This window comes from Protopterus annectens, chromosome 1.part0 (assembly GCF_019279795.1).
Source record: "Protopterus annectens isolate FY-2018-M chromosome 1.part0, PAN1.0, whole genome shotgun sequence".
NCBI lineage: Eukaryota > Metazoa > Chordata > Ceratodontiformes > Protopteridae > Protopterus > Protopterus annectens.
Genome location: NC_056725.1, coordinates 1,914,652,789 through 1,914,670,648, shown reverse-complemented (window position 1 = coordinate 1,914,670,648; position 17,860 = coordinate 1,914,652,789). Strand labels below are relative to the sequence as shown.

At 42.7% G+C, this 17,860-nt stretch overlaps 1 protein-coding gene across 2 annotated transcripts in view; it reads right to left on the bottom strand.

Moving 5' to 3' along the window:
• The window catches only part of SENP6 (SUMO specific peptidase 6), a gene marked incomplete in the record, with an annotated part of 3,063,818 nt that overhangs the window by 973,534 nt on the left and 2,072,424 nt on the right, over nt 1-17,860 (bottom strand). For both annotated transcript variants that reach the window (XM_044070093.1, XM_044070102.1), the window contains 1 exon segment: nt 11,233-11,345. In XM_044070093.1, coding sequence (XP_043926028.1) covers nt 11,233-11,345 — 113 coding nt within the window.

Below are 17,860 nucleotides of genomic sequence, written 5' to 3'. Positions count from 1 at the left end.
TCTCTCTGCTACCTTGATTCTGCGGACCCCCCCCCCCTGCCCCTAGGGCGGCATCTATTGTTGTTCCCCCCTCTGCCTCTAGAGGGGAACTGACTGCGTGCATCAGGCGAGACTCCCTGTGATTTGCGGAACCACACCCCCCCCCCTTCTGACCCTTGGGATATGGTCTGGAAGGGGTGGAAAACCGGACTCCCACGGCAGAGAGAGTCTTGCCATCCTGTTCGCACCTAGTCAACGTGTCCTTCATCTGAGGTCCAAACAACGTTGAACCATCAAAGGGGGAATTGGTGAAGGACGCCTTGAAAGGGTCCGCAAAGTTACAAAGCCGCATCCAGACGTGACGTCGTAAAGCTACACCTGTGCCAGCGGCCCTACACGCCCCATCGGCCGCATAAGAAAGAAGCCACATGGAGGAGTTGACGATCGAATTCAGGGTTGCCAGCTGGGAGTTCATTTTGTTTCGAAACCCCTCAGTTGTTAGATCCTGCACAGCATCACCCATTTCCTTGATCATATCTCTCTGAAGACGGGTGAAGTGACACAAGTAGTTCAGTGAACACATGGCAAAGGTCGCTGAGGAGAACATCCGCTTACCGTACCTATCCATAGTCCTAGATTCCTTATTAGGAGGATGGATAGGTACCGAAGGATCAGCTAATTCCTTCTTAGTGGCTGCGGCCACCACCATAGCATCAACAGAGACACCCTTGGATAAGAATTCTTTGTCCTTAGGAGCTGTAATAAACTTGGATGGTCTTCGTGGGGTAGGCTCTACCATATCAGGGGCTGTCCACGCCTTCCTTGCCACCACTTCCATGAGGGGGTCAAAGGGAGGAGATACCCAGGAGGTGGAAGGGCAAGAGCCAAAAGCCTCAAGGTAGACAGACTCGTCCTCTGAAGGGTTAAGGGTGGACCAGTTCCCCCTCTGTTTAAGGATCTCAAGGATGTCTGAAAAGGAGACATCCTCAGAGGAGGACCGTAGGGACCCTTCCGACTTATCCAAGTCGGTATCTGAGGTGATAGACTCGGGGGAGTCAATATGCTTCCTCTTGCATTGTTTCTTCCGAGGGGGTTCCCCTGAAGGATCAGGAGAAGCCTCGGAAGAGGAGGATATTCCCAGTGGGGAAACTTGAGATGTTGGCTCTCTACGGTCTGGGACGAGAGGGTGGGTAGAGACCATCGCAGGCACTGTAGAGGGAGGAGCTGAGGGAGCCGACCGTGGAGCAGACACTGGGTCTAGCACGCTCCGCATGACCTCGAAGGCGACCCGATCAGGCGGGGCCGAAGATCCCCACTCCGAAGAGACGAGGACTCCTCCCGGCACCGAAAGGGACGGCTCCGAGGCCGATGGGGCTGAGCTCACCAGCGCCGAGGCTCCGATAGGGAGAACGGGCTCGGACAAGGGTCCGATGCCACTCGGCCCTCTTGGAGCAGAGGAGGAGATCGGAGCCGACGACGGAGCCGAAAGTGGAAGTCTCGGCTCCGACGCACCGACAGTCACGGCTTCGAGAAGCTCCGGCTCCGAACTCGTGGGAATCGGAGGAGGAACTGAGGAAGGGATGGGTATAGCCACTGACCGTTTGGTAGGACTACGCAGTATTTGGGCTAGTGCCTGGGACTTGAGAAGTCTGCTCACCACCCTCTCTAAATCATGGTCGGACAGTCTGGAGGACCAAGAGGAGTGGGACCTATGGCTCCTCTCTGATAATAGTGGAGATCCCGGGGCCGAGTGGATAGAGCCAATGGATGGGGATCTAGACCTCTTTCTAGTAGGTGGCTTGACAAAACTGTTGGAGCCGTCTGAGTCTCGGACTTCTCGGCTCCAGCCGGAGCCGAGGTGACCGTTTTAGTCTTAGAGACATCGGCTCCAGGAGGAGTCGATGTCGAGGAAGTCTTAGAGCCACCAGCAGACGGCTCTGAAGCTGGAGCCGACGCCTTGGAAGGCTTGGAAGGTTTTCCCGACACTGTCTGGGTCAGGGATCCTTCAGGCTTTAATAAGCCTCGCAGTATTTATTTTTGTGTTCCTGCAGGACTCTTGGACTGAAAACGTGGCAGACAGAACAAGAGTCCTGCAGGTGCAAAGGTCCCAGGCAATATACACAAGAAGTGTGACCGTCTGTCAGAGACATTTTCTGACAGCATGAGTCACACTTCTTAGAGCCTGAGATCTTAGAGTCCTTAGACATCACAAACAAAAACTGTGAAACACAGACACACATACAGACACACCTGTTAAGAAAAAGGGGAAAAAGATCCAACCACTCCCACAAGTATGACTAAGGGGAAGGGAGGAGGGCCCGAAGGCCTAAAGAATAAAAGGGATAAACGGGTAAGACAATTAGGGGAACCCGAAGGAAACTAGGGATAGTTAACTAATAAACTGTAAGGAAAACTATTCAAGGAAAAAAATAAGGGGGTTTTGAAGATTTATAACTATAAAAAGTTACTAACCTGCAGAGCCGGTAGAAACAAGCACCTCATAGCTAAAGCAGCAAATGAGATCTGGGTATTTACCGCCTAGCATTGTGGGATATAGGGGAGCCTCTAGCCGGTGGAAATAGCTCTCGAGCTTTAGTATTGGCCGAGTCGGAGCCGAGGATCGGCTCCGAACCTATCCAGCAAGAATGAAGGTGAGATCGACAACTTGACATTACACTATTATCAATTCAAACCGGTTTCGGCTATCCAGCCTTCATCAGTGAAAAAAAGTTTTTTTTCACTGATGAAGGCTTGATAGCCGAAACCAGTTTGAATCGATAATAGTGTATTTTGTGGCAGTATATGCCTTCATAAATATTTATCTTGAATAAAGTATCTGTATGCTGCATATGCTGGCCTCTGGTGTTTTATGGATTAATGGTTTGGCCATGGATACCATACTTGCGAGGCGTTCAGTTTCTACTTTTAGGCATAAAGGCCTGACCATGCGGTCTGGGCGTCGGTTTTCTAGGCATGGTTCAGGGTTTAGGCCTTGAATAAGAATGTGGCATCGGTTTAATATGCAAGTCAGTAGGCCTGAATACACCCTTAGAAGCCGATGCCTGCACAGCAGCTCCGGACACATCCAAGGTAGAGACATTCGCAGGTTCCACAGGTGAAGCATCTCGCGGCATAAAAAACTCCGAATGGGTCTCAGTGGAGGCTTGCGAATCTGAAGTAGTGGGTATCAGGGGCTGCGAAAGTGCCTGAGTACCGGTGAACTGGCGACTAGCTTAGGAGAAGTGTCGTCGGCAGCTTTGGACCTAGGCGGCCTTGTCTCTGTCTTTATCTGTGTTTTTTCGGATTGTCGGTAGTCGGGTGGCTTAATGGAGACATATCTGGATAACTGAACCGAGTATCAAAATATGTAGAAGCAAAAATGTACCGATGACGAATAGTTCGTGGTTTAAATAAGGCACACAACCGTGGTCAGGGCCTAGGCAAGGAATACAGTATGAATGAAAATCTTTTTGAGTTATTTGCTTTCCACAAGAAATGCAATTATTGACTTTTACTGACATTGGTTTAGAGCAAGAAAAAGTTTCCCCAACGAGGTACTTAGCGTTAGTTGAAGACTTTGGTTCTGAAACTCGAAAACGAAAATTTCAGGAGTCAGCCGACCGGCACTTGCAAACTGCTTCGGGCACCGCACAGCAAGAAAGACTGATGTAATGGCGTCGGCTGCATGCTTTATACCCGTGACTACCTGACGTCATGGAAGATGAGACAGCAACTGACACAGGTCCCAGGACTTTGATAATCAGGCCGACTGAGGGCTACTGCAAGCAGATAACACAAATGTGATAAATGCTACAGTGAAACACAAAGAACATCCATCAGACCCAGCTTCAAATACACCCATTTTCAAATGTAAACCATGATTATAAAGTGTTTTGTCTAGACTAGACAAAAGAATGACAACTGTGTTGCCAAAATTGACAGATATGGATCAATGTGATTTTGTGGACAAAAGGCAAACACCTGACAATATTAATACAACAATGATGAACCAGAGGGAAGCAGAATGTAAGAAAATACCGCTGCTGTTGTTGGGACTTAAAGCAGAAAAAGCATTCAACACAGTAAGTTGGAATTTTACGAGAATGGCAATGGAAGCACTTGCATTCCTTGATGCAATTGTCAGATTAATCAAAAGGATACATAAAGGATCAGAGTCAAGAATTAAAATGGGAATATTCCTTTCCAAGAGGAACCAGGCAAGAGTGCCCTTTCTCCTCACTGGTATTTGCTTTACATTTAGAGCCACTGGCAAGGAAACTAAGGGGCTCAAATTCAATGATACATTTGGTATGGTAATCAAGAAAAGTTGTCTTTTTTGCAAGCATTAATTTTGCACTTGACACGTACAGAAAGGTACATGTTGGTGTTGTGAAACATTTTGAGACGGTTTCAAGTTTTTCTAGGATAGAAAGGAATGAAGACAAAACAAAGGGTATAGCCATAAATTATGCAGCCACACAAAAATTGGTTCAGTAATACCTGTACTTCTGGGGACACAATAAGATGAATTATTTAGGAACATGGATATAAACAGACTTCTATTAAGGCAATTAAGGATATGTGGGGAGAGACTAAAAAGATGATAAAAAATGGAAGCTCCTATTTATGGGTATGGATAGTAACATGCATGTGAAATAAATTTTTGTTCCTTTAGTTTTATATACAAGTCATGCATATTTTTACCAATTAGGGGATACGCTGTGGGCAGTGAATAATAAAGAGATGAAAAATGTTATCTGGGATGGGACAGGGTAAGACTTTAAGTGGGACAAGTTCATCCTCCCATCAGAACAAAGTGGTGTGCAATTGCCTGATTTGAGGGGGTATTTTACAGCTATGCAGTTAAGGCTCATATACACAATTCAAGCAGAAGGTTATAATTCAAAGTGTAAAGGAATAAGGGTGGTGATGAAGTGGGAAGGGATCAAGAAATAAGGAGAAATTAGGATTTTGGATGCAGATCCTTAAAGAGAATAATAATCATACAGATTATTACTTCATAAGGATGCAGAAAGTATTCTAAGTTTATAAGCCAACATAGGAATGGAGAAAGGAGTTTTTGCCAAGAGGGAGGACTGCAAGAAGGGGTACAGAAAATAGACAAGAAGGGAATGGAATTTACTAGAGAAAAATGGCAAATAAATCAACATATTGGGAGCAAATAACGTGAGAAGGAAATGTGATAGTGAGATGAAGCCAAGAAGCAGTTGGACTGCAGGTTGGAGACTGCCGTCCCTACCAACTGATTGATACCAGAGTAGAAGGAAAGAAAGGAATTGGGAATCTAAGTAAAATAAATGTTTTGGTAGTGAAGTAGCGGCTGTTAAAATGGGGATAATTAGTAGGGTATACAAAATATTGGATGATAACTAAAAGAATCAGTCAGAGGAGATTAGAAAAGATTAGTAAGACAGACTGGGCAAAGCAATTTAAAGGGAATGATGTGAGAATACATGCATGGCTTCAAAGTATGAAGTGAAGCCCAGAAGGATAAAGATTTTTGCCTGTAAGTGTCTGCATAGATACTTTTATACAACAAGCAGACTTTAAAAGAATTTTCCTCAAATAAGCAGCTGATGTAGCTGACATGAAAGAGATAACTGGGAACATGTATTTTGGGAGTGTAATGAGTTGACAAATTTAAACAATTCCATACAGAGTACCTCTGTCATGAATATTGGGGGAGCAAAATGGTTGTAACGAAGGAAATGATACTTTATAGCTGGGGCACAAGATTTGATTTGCACAGACATAGTAAGGCCTTACCTTATTTAGTTTAATTCTATTGGCTGCCAAAAAGCAATTACTAAAAAATGGAAATCAAAATCTAAACAGGCTGTATTTGAACTTTTTAATATTGTAAAAAGGATAAGTGAAGTGAAATGGGATCTTTAGATAAAAGAATGAGCAAATGACAGAAATAAACGGAATTTCTGGGAACAACATATGCACTACAATGTTTAGGAGAAGGAGTGAAGTTTAAGGGAAGGCAGAAATTGAGCAATATACATGTAATGTTGGACTGAATGACAGTTGTTATAAAGAAAATTTAATGTATATAAATGAAAAAAATGTTAATATATTTCTTTTATTTTCTATTAATGTATACCTGCCAATGTTTTAAGTGAGAATTTAATAAAGGTGTTAAAAAATAAGATTGTACAGCATTTAAGTTTTGCTACAGCAAAACAGTAGTACATTTTTATGCCAGCAGGAGAAAATGTTTTAGCAGAAAAAATAATATATGCATATATAAGTGCCATCAAATAAATCACAGGCTAAAACTCAACAGTTAATGCCGGAAGCCACACAAATACCATTCTATTTAGTTATTTTTTTTGTGGAAATTTAGGGTACAGTTTCATAATATTATTAAATACACAAGTGTAGCAATGTTGTAAGGCAAGTCTAAGTGTAAAAAGACAATTTCATGAAACTGAACAAATAAAATATATTTTTTTATTTTTTTTAGATGAAGTTGTGTATTACTTAACTACATACTTTTACAACTGCCCAGATTTTTGCAGAATGTCCAGATTTAGCCTCATATTTTTGGTCTGTTTCTCATAAAATTTGTGGTTCTCTGGCAAATCACTTGTGAGTGACATCCTAAATAATGATGAATACATGTTTCAGACTTCATGTCCTTCAGAAAATGCATGCCAACACAAATCTTGTTATTCTATCAATCTTCTAAGTTAAAAAGACTACAAACAAATCTTTAAAATATTCACCCAAGAATCCTAAACTGTCTGACACTGCATACTCATGTCAGCTTTGAATCTAATGACCACTACAAACAATGTACTAACGTAACAAAAACAAAACAAAAAATGGACCGTAACCAGCACAAGCACTTTGTTTGAACAGAGAATGGATGAAATATGTGAACGTAAAGAACTGAGCGCTTTTGTCTAATCAAAGTATCAAACAGACTTCATCAGAGTTAAATAAGTCATAAAAATCAGTGTTTATATAACATAACTTCACCAATGACAACCAGGCTTACAACAGGAAGTGACATATCCAAGATTAATTAAAAACAACAGAACTGAATGAATGAATGAAATAATTAATGAATAAGGTTCACGCCAATTTAAACCAATATATTCACATTCACTCCTTTCAATCAACATAAAACACTGCTAAAATTAATAGTCAACATATGTTACTAAATTATAAAAACATATGTAACTGCATATAGAAAAGTATATAAAAAATGTATAGTCAATGTGGAAAAATATATAAAACTATAAATGTTATAAGCATTGAATAAGTATATCCAATATGTTGAATAAATGTATGCGTGTGTCAACAAATGTAAGAATATTGGAAATAGGATGAGAGTAAATAAGATGTAGTGAATAAAATTTAATATGCGTAAAATATATACACCCAAAGAGGGACACACACAACATCAAAGACACTGTTCTCTTCTTCAATAAACAAGCTACTTCCCTTCTGGAACTGGTTTTTACCAATAATTTTATTCAGTTCAAAGGGGAATTTTTCCACCAAATATCGGGTGTAACCATGGGCACAGCGTGCAGAACGACTTATGCCAATATTGTTTTGACAAGGTGGGAGAAGATTATGTGTTTAATTCGGAGTTTTTGTCCAAGGTTCATGGTTACTTCAGATTTTGGATAATATACTTTTTCCTCTGGAGGGGTACTTTTGATCAGTGGTTGGATACCCTAACCAGTTGGGAAAGGTCTACTGATTTTCTTAAGTTTCCCATTAACTGGGAAAATGACTCATGTACCAACTCTTGTGCTCAACGTTTTCTGGAATTCATAAATTCCAATGCCATGGATCAACTTATCCACACCCCCACCAGGGGCAGCAATATCCTAGACCTGGTTATTACCAACATGGGCAACCGGTGCTCCACACCAAAGGCCAATTCCTCGTTGGTCAGATCCAACCACAAGCTAATCACCCTAGACATCCACATCCCTCCCCCACCCCCCATTAGGGAAACCACAGTAAAAAAATTCCCCAAAGCCAACTTCACGCTTCTTAAGACAGAAGTGGCAAACTTCACGACACCTATGCTGACGGACAACAGCGGTATGACTGCTGAATCCTACACAAATGCACTTTATAAGCACTTACACAAGTGCATGGATTGTGCAATCCCTAACAGAACCAAGATGCTATCCTCCAAAAAAAGGATGCCAATCTGGTGGTCCCCTGCCATAAACAAACTCTACAACAGAAGAAAGAAACTGTTGCAAAAAAAGAGTAAAATCCCATGATTGGAGAAACTCCCTGGTCAGCCTCAGTAAGAAGCTGAGATCCCTCATAAAATCCTCCAAAGCTAATTATGAAAACAAAATCGCCACCAACTCCAAAGACAACCACAAAGCATTCTATAGCTATGTCAAGAATCTCAATGGCAACACTCAGATCTGCTCTGAGTTACAGCACAATGGCACAAAATATACAGAACCAACTGATACTGCCAACATCCTGGCAGACAGGTTCAGTGCTAACTTTACCCCCCTGTCATCCCCTAAAGGGCCCATCTCTATACCAGAAGAATGCAAAGTTCCTGTAATCACGGCTGCACAGGTAAACAACACACTATCCAAAGCCAAGAACACAGCATCCATGGGACCTGACAACATCCCAGGCTGTGTTCTACATGAACTACAGAACGAACTGGCACCCCACCTAAGTACCATGTTCAATCATAGCCTCACCTCAGGCTATGTGCCCACTGAATGGCGCACAGAAACAGTTATCCCACTCCACAAAGGGGGAGCCACCACAGACCCTGGAAACTACTGCCCCATTAGCCTAACGAGCCTGGTCTGCAAGGCCATGGAATGTATCATCATGGAACTTATAAACAATGACATTGGTAATCTCCAAACTCAGGACCCCACACAGCTCGGGTTTGTAAAATGCAGATCATGTCTCCTAAACCTGACAGACTTCTCTGAAGCAGTCACCAAAGCCATAGATGAGGGTAAGGTGGTTTACACAGCCTATCTAGATCTCGCCAAGGCTTTCTAAACCATCCCCCACTCTGGAATTATAGATAAACTCACTACACTAGGTATAAATCCCTATGTCACAAGATGGGTTGCCAACTGGCTCACTGACAGAACCCACACTGTGAAAGTAGCAGACTCCAAATCCAACTTCAGACCAGTGACAAGTGGGGTACCACAGGGTTCAGTCCTGGGTCCTCTCCTGTTTGGTATCTACTTCTCTGAAGTACAGGCCAACACAGAAGGTCTTTGGCTAACGAAGTTCTCAGATGACTGCAAACTAGAAGCCATAATCAAAACTCCAAAAGATGTGGACATCCTACAAAAGGGCCTCGCTGAGACAGATGCCTGGTGTCAAAGCCATGGCCACAAGCTCAATGCCAAAAAGTGCATCGTCATCCCTTTTGGTAAAATCTCTGTACCCATGAACTACCACATAGGCGGTAGTCTACTTAACATCGAAAGTGTGATAAGAGACCTTGGGACACAGGTGGACAGTAGTCTCTCCTTTGATAATCACATCGCCACAGTAGTCAGGAAATCCTTCTATGTGGCACACCTCATCACAAAAGGTTTCTCATCCAGGAAAAAAAGAGGTCATTGTTCCCCTCTACTCGTCACTCATTAGACCCATTATAGAGTACAATGCCCCTTTTGGTATGTACCTCACAAGACATCTACAACAGCTGGAAAGGCCACAGAAATGCCTCACAAAGAGGATTACTGGCCTCAAACAGATGCCTTACGCAGACCGTCTCAAAAAACTGCAGCTTTACTCCGTCGCATATTGCCTGCTCAGAGGCGATCTCTGCCTAACAGACAAAGCTATGTCAAACCCAGAGCTTTTAGACATGCTCCACTTAAAGAAATCCCAATCCCTACAAGCTACATGCTCTAGGGACCTAAACCATGTCACCACAATAAACAGAACATGCTGGAGGGACAGATTCCTGTCCCAGAGACTTCTCATACTCTGGAACAAACTATCTATCCATATCAAACAAAGCTCCTCATTAGCACTCTTCAAGAAAAATCTTGATGATTGGATGGGAGATGGGACATTCACCCCGGGGATCACTTCTGTGGCTCTGCTCAACAGTGGCAAAGGAAAATAATTTTCTTGGGTGGCAAAAGCCAGGGTACCTTTAGCTAGGCTTGTACAGGCCATAGGGCCAATAGCCTAGTACCTACCTATAAACTTACACCATAGGCACGGACAAGATTAATTATCTTGATATTCATTTGGTGACGAATTATAGGTTAGGATCGTTTGTTTTGGCTGTGTACAGGAAAGATACATTTTCTAACACACATCTGCATTTTCAAAGTTGTCATTCCCTATACTAGAAATAATCTGTGGTAAAGGGACAGATGGTGAGACTGTCCAGGTTAACTACTGAACATCAAACATTCGTGCACGAATACATCAACTCATTTGCAAGTTTATGGCTAGAGGCTACCCATTTAGGTTGCTTGATAATATCAAAAAATATATTTATTTAACATATTGAATGTACTTATCCAATGCTTTTAACATTTATATTTATACATTTTTCCACATTTAATATGCGTTTTTATATACTTTTTTATATACAATTACATGTTTTTATAAGTTTGTAACATGTTGACAATTTCAGCAATGCTTTATGTTTATCAAAAGGGGTAAATGTGAATACATTGGTTTAAGCTGGTGTGAACCTTATTCACCAGTTCATTCATTCACATATTCCTTCATTAATTTATTCAAATGTGTTGTTTTTAATTATTCATGGGTAGATCACTTCCTGTTCTACGCTGGGTTGTCATTGGTGAAGTTATGTTCCAGAAACATTGTTTTTTTACGACTTATTGAACTCTGATGAAATCTATTTGATACTTTAGTTAGATGAAAACGCTCAGTTCTTTAAGTTCTTCACATATTTTATCCATTCTCTGTTCGAATAAAGTGTTTGTGCTGGCTATGTTCTGTTTTTTTGTTTTTGCTCATGTCAGCTTTGCTGAAAATTTCCTGCATGTGTGTGAGGGGCACATATGCCTATTAAACTAGTTTTCCTTTTGTTTCTTCTTTTGTAAAAAGATGGAGGATTCTCAACATTACACAATGCCGTATATGTATTAGAATACCAGTTTTGCCGGAGTTTCCTTGAAATTTAAATGTGTATTAATGAATCTTTCCAAGTGACCAAAAAAAAAAACAAGGACAACTTTTCAGCTGAATTAATTTCCTTACTTTACAACAGGACCTGTAAACACTGTATGTGAATCTTCAACTTCCTTTTCATCATCAAAAAACTGCAACTGTGCTGGAATGCTGCGAAGATGTGTTCGAGATTCACTTGCCACCTGCAACACAGTGCAAGATAGTGTAGCATTAATGTGTACAATATGGGACATACACCTCAAGCAAACAAGCAGCATTATATATAGCATACGTGACTTTCATTTTATGACAGTACAACACATTCTGGTCAAATTATGCAAATTTTATAGCAGCAATACAACTCCACAAATGAGTATCAAAACCAGTGAGCTTTATAAACAAGAAAATAGTAGGCAAGTACTTCACTGTTTGATCACTAAAAACATTCTCTGCAGCGGGTGGGAAAAAGTACAGTTTTGTACCTACCATAAATGTAGATGTTCGAAGATCCACATTGCTGCAGTCCTTACACTTGGGTAGTCCGCTGTCCTCGGTCGGCCCGAATATCAAAGTATAAGGCTGACGTCGGTCAGGGCGCATTTGACTGACATCAGGACGTCAGGGTACAAATGTGCATGACTGACGTCATATCCTCAGTCTTTACTTGCCCCAGATGTCAGAAGACCCTAAAAATAAAGGTCAAAACCAAAAGACAGCAAACAACCAACCAACCACCCTTGCACTAACTATATGTACAATATATACAATATACACAATATGTACAACCCAACCCACACAACCACCTCTAACTACAGAGGGGAAGGAGGGAGGGTAAATTGGACTGCAGCAATGTGGATCTTCGAACATCTACATTTATGGTAGGTACAAAACTGTACTATGTTCTTCATCTCACATTGCTGCAGTCCTTACACTTGGGTACAATCCCAAAGCAGAGGTAAGGGAGGATGGCTAACTACAAGGAAGCAGGAGCTGCCAAAATGCCCTGCAAAACAGCAGTGGCAAAACCAGCCCTGGACTTAGAGTAAAGTGGCAGGTGATAATGCCTAGAGAAAGTATGCACAGAACTCCAAGTAGCTGCCTCCAAAATATCCTTGGTTGCCACTCCCCTCAAAAAGCTGTTGAAGTGGCAGTAGCCCTAGTGGAATGAGGCCTAATCCCAGCTGGAATCTCCTTGCCATGATGGGAATAACAGAAAGCAATGCAAAACCCAATCCACTTAGAAATAGTTTGTTTTGACACAGGCTTGCCCTGAGAACTCAAAGCAAAAGAAACAAACAACTGCTGAGACTGCCTGAACCCTTTAGTTCTGTCCAAATAATAACGCAACTGCCTGTGAACATCTAAAGTGTGCAAAATCTTTTCCCCTTTATTTTGGGGATTTGCATAAAAAGTAGGCAAATGAATAGTTTGGTTTAAAGCCACACTAGAAACCACCTTAGGCATAAAGAAAGGATTAGTACGTAATGATACCCTATCCTTATGGAAAATCAAGAAAGGCTCAACCGCCATAAGGGCCTGTAATTCAGAAACCCTTCTTGCAGAGGTAATGGCCAACAAAAAAGCAGTCTGCCATGATAAATATTTCAACTCAGCAGTAGCTGCAGGCTCAAAAGGTTGTAGAGTGAGTTTCTCCAACACAAAATTGAGATCCCAAGCAGGAGTAGGAGCTCTTCGTGGGGGTCTTATATTCTTTGCCCTTCTAAGAAATTGCTTGAACAAAGGATGAGAAAACAATGGTGGGTCGCAATCATAGTGAGCTGAAATTGCTGCAGCATGAACTTTAATAGAAGAGAAAGACAAACCTTTGTCTAGTAACTCAGTAAGACATTGAAGAGCCACACACAAATTAGGCTCAGAAACATCAAAATCTTTTGCTGCACTCCAAAATAGAAATCTCTTCCATTTGTCTGCGTACACTTTCCTTGTACTAGGCCTTCTAGCTTCCAAAATAACATTCAAAACTTGCTGAGGAAGTGGAGGCCCACTATGGTTCAAAACAGAATATGCCAGGCTGTTAGGTGCAGAGAATGAAGCTTGACATTTAGCAAATGGCTGTCCTCCTGCGACAACAGGTGTGGAATCGAAGGCAAAGGCCATGGAGGCTTCCGTAACAGACTTCTCAGTAATGGGTACCAGTGCTGTCGAGGCCAATCCGGAGCTATTAAAATCATCCTTGGCTTGTCCTGTCTGACCTTTAGAAGTACCTTTGGGAGGAGAGGCAGAGGTGGAAAGGCATACACATGGAGATTGCTCCAATTGAAAGAAAGAGCATCCACTCTCCAAGCTGTGGGATGAAACCTTTTTGTGCAAAACCTTGGCAGCTGATGGTTTAGTGGAGAAGCGAACAGATCTATGTCTGGAGTTCCCCATGACACTGTCAATTTCTGAAATACATGAGGATCCAATTTCCACTCGTGGGGATCCATAATTCGTCTGCTCAACACATCCGCTAAGGAGTTCTGTGCTCCTGGCAGAAACCTTGCCTGAAGATTGAGCTGTAAACTGAGAGCAGTCTCCCACAAAATCATTGCTTGCCTGCATAGAGGATAAGAATCGTTCCCCTTGCTTGTTGATGTACCACATGACAGTTGTGTTGTCTGTTAGAATCAACACCTGTCCTGGAAGAAGTAATTCCTTGAAAGCTATTAATGCAAACTGGACTGCTAACATCTCCTTCATGTTGATATGTAGATGTTGTAGTCTGACAGGCCACTTGTTTTGTATCCACTTTCCATTTAGATGAGCTCCCCAAGCTTTGTCTGAGGCATCTGTCGTTAAAATCTGACTCGCCTCTGGCGGGTCACAGAGAGTCCCTTGTTTAGGTGACATTCCTGAGCCCACCACAAAAATTCCTTTTGAATGCAAGGTATTATTTGAATGACAGTGTCCAGATCCTGGCAGTGCTGTGTCCATACATTTCTGAGATACCATTGTAGCTTCCTCATATGCAGTTTGGCATTGGGAAGCACCAGAATACAAGATGCCATGAACCCTAAGGCTTGAAGGACTGTCCTTGCAGTCAGCCCGGACTGATGAGATAGTTGATGGAAGTAAAGGGATAAACTCTTTTGTTTGTCCGGGGTTAAAAAGGCCATCTGGGATGCTGTATTCAGTCTCACACCCAGAAAGCACATGTCTTGAGAGGGTACTAGACTGGACTTTATTTCGTTCACAGAATACCCTAGGCATCTTAGCACTGCTATCACATATTCCAAATGATGAAGAAGCTCTTCCCTTCCTTGAGCCAGAATTAGGCAGTCGTCCAAATAAGGATAGATCTGTATTCCTTTTAGTCTGAAGAAAGCTATCAATGGAGCCAGAACTTTCGTGAACACTCTGGATGAAGTAGATAAGCCAAAGGGCAATGCAGAGAACTGATAGTGAGAAGTTCCAGCTCGAAAACGCAGATACTTTCTGCAACTTAGTCTGATAGGAACATGAAGGTAAGCCTCCTTGAGATCCAAAGTTACCATCCAATGATCTCTGCCCAGCAGAGGTAAAAGCTGCTGCAACGTCAACATTTTGAACTTGGGAATGTCCAGATAAGTGTTGAGGATAGATAAATCCAAAATTGGTCTCCACGTGTTCCCCTTCTTCGGTACTAGGAACAGGCGAGAATAAAATCCTAGGCCCACTTCTGGCAGAGGGACCGGCTGCATGGCCCCTAGTTGGAGCAACAGAGAAACCTGTTTGTGAGCCTCTATTCTTTGTTGAGGAGGAATGTCTGGCATGCCTTTGAAAGGAGGCAAGGTATGGAAATAAAACCTGTAGCCGTGGTGTATGATATCCAATACCCATCTGTCCTGGGTAATTAAACTCCAATTTTCTTTGAAAAGTGCCAACCTTCCTCCCAAAGGTGCTGCCAGACGAGCAGGCTCTGGCAGCTTGAAAAGGTAGGTCATTGGGTCTGCTTACGAAAGGACTGACCCCTGCCCTCACCCGAAGCCTGTGCAGGAGAACTCCCTGTTCTAGGCCTGAAAGAGCCCTGAGCTCTGCCCTTACCACGTCTAGATCTACCCCTAGACTGGGAATCATAAGAAGGATACGTCCACCCTTTAGTAGGCCAATTTCTACTAAACTTTGGAGGCTGGACCTGCAAAATCTTTAACAGTCTGCATAGACTTAGCCTTGTCTTCCATTTTCTTTAAAACTGTCTCAACAGGAGGACCAAACAACATGTCAGATTGTAAAGGAGCATCTAAAATCCTTGTTTTAACATGTTCAGACAAATTCTGATCCCTCAGCCAGGCGTGCCTGCGAAGAACTGACCCAGTGGCAGCCACCCTAGACGAAGCCTGTACAGCATCAAAACCACATTGCAAAGAATGCTTACCCACCTGTTCAGAAACATGCACTAAATCTTGCAACTCTTTACAATCAATACCTACTGCCAGAGCATCAACCTTAGACTTCAATTGTGAAAGGAGATAGTTTTGGTATTTCAACATGTGAAACTGGCAATTCAGAGCCCTCATAGCAAGAGTGGAAGAAGTATAGACTTTCTTTCCCCATCTATCCAAGGCCCTAGCCTCCTTGTCAGCAGGAACCGGATTTTTAACAACAGAAGCCTTAACACCTTTAGGCCCCTGGCTAACAGTTTCTGGGTCTGCCCTAGGACTCTTAAAAGATACTTATGAGCTTCAAGCACCCTGTAATACCTATCCGGCTTAACAGGAGCAGGAGGCAAAGAATCAGGATTAAGAGAAGCCTCTGTAAAACATCTTCCACTACATCCAAAACAGGAGGTATAGCCAAAGGCCTATGCTGGGGTAAAACAGAAATTCCCTAAGCCTTTTCCTGGAATCAGAGAAGTCCTGACCTTCCCACTTAAAATGCTCCCTGATGGAATGAAGAGTTTCTGAAAAGAAAAATCCTCAGGAGGAGTAGCAGAAGGAGTAGAATCATCCACATCAGAATCAGAATAAGGAGAGTACTCCTGCAAGTCTTCAGCCGAAGACTCAAACATCTGAAGCCTGCTCAAAACCCCCCAGCTCAGGCTCCACCCTAGGTCTCTTATCAGGAGGGCATAGAACCCCTAATCAAAGTAATCAAATCTTCTGCCATTTTAAGCATATGCTTCTTGGGCACAGTACCTGAAGAGCTAGGGGTAACACCAACTGAAGCTAAACCTGGCCTGCCCCTGGGAGAAGCCTTTGAAACAGAAGGAGAGGGCCTAGCCACCTTAGGAAGGGAGGGGAGTATAGTAACCTGAGAAGCCCCCTCAGCCTGACTTGTCTCCTGAGAGGCCACATCTTGCAATAATAAGGTCTCACCCTGGGAACACAAAGAAACCTCCGGTGGAGCCACCGGCTCCACCGACACCTCTAAAGAACCGGCGTCCGGTACAGACGGTTCTTCTAGCCTAGGCTTAACTGCCTTGTCCTTGCGCTTCTTCGAAGAAGCGGCGCGGAGCATCCGACGGCATTTTATAGTTGCACCGCTTCCCAAAGACTAACCTTGCACAATCCAACCTTCTCTTTACAGTGCGTTTATTAAATCTAGCACAAGAGCGACAACCAACAACGTCGTGCTCAGGCCCTAAGCAAGGAATACACAAAGTATGATAATCTCTATGCGGTATCTGTTTACCACAAGAAATGCAATTATTGACTTTTTCTGACATCCGGTAAATGACTGAGGCAAGAAAAAACTAAAATATTCCCCAACGGGGTACTTAGCCAACTTTGAACTCGGTCTGAAACTTCTAAATCGAAAAATCTCAGAACGCCAACCGGCACTTGCAATACTGCTTCTGCATCGGACCATGCGGCAAAAAAGACTGAGGATATGACGTCAGTCATGCGCATTTGTACCCTGACGTCCTGATGTCAGTCAAATGCGCCCTGACCGACGTCAGCCTTATACTTTGATATTCGGGCCGACCGAGGACAGCGGACTACCCAAGTGTAAGGACTGCAGCAATGTGAGATGAAGAACATCTGGATGCATCCTTGTATCCATTTTTTGTCTCATCTTAAAAATTTTAACTTTGGGTTCTGCATGCCCCACATTTTCTTGCAAATACATTTCTGTGCCACTGCTAAAGGGTGCCTGTTGTACCCTGGAATTCTTTGCTACAACTGCAGCAATCATACTAATAAAAGCTAATAAAAGTTATAAGCCGCTTGAAATTTACTGATATTTTTTAACCATAAGTATGCAGCTAGAACCTTCCAGAGATGAGACCTACAAAGAGAAAGTCTATACTGCACAGGGTCCACACATATCAGATGCATATTATGAGGGGCCTTACATAGTGGATGAAACCCACAGCGGCATCCTAAATGATTGGAATCAGCTGAAAAAGAAGGAAGAAACTTCAAAACAGAATGTGATGAAGTAAAGGTGTCCCAAAGAATGCTCTATCCCTGAAGTGGAAATCAAACTTCAATACTTAGTAAAGGCAAGCCATCCACAGAGGGTGACTAAGGCAGAACATTTTGCCAAAGACACAATCCTGAAACAAGCACTAGAGGCAGTTAGCTCTTATTACACCACCCCCAATGACTTGTTAGCTTTCTGATCACACAAGTCAATACAGTTGGCAATTTATATGGATATGGTCTGCTTGCCAAATGCAAAACTCAGCTTGACAAGGGATACAAACAAACAGCCAGTTTGTCCTCTAGTACTCATGGAACCTGGATAAACATAAGTATAGTACAGCTGTGTAAGGAAAGTACAGTTGTGTACACTT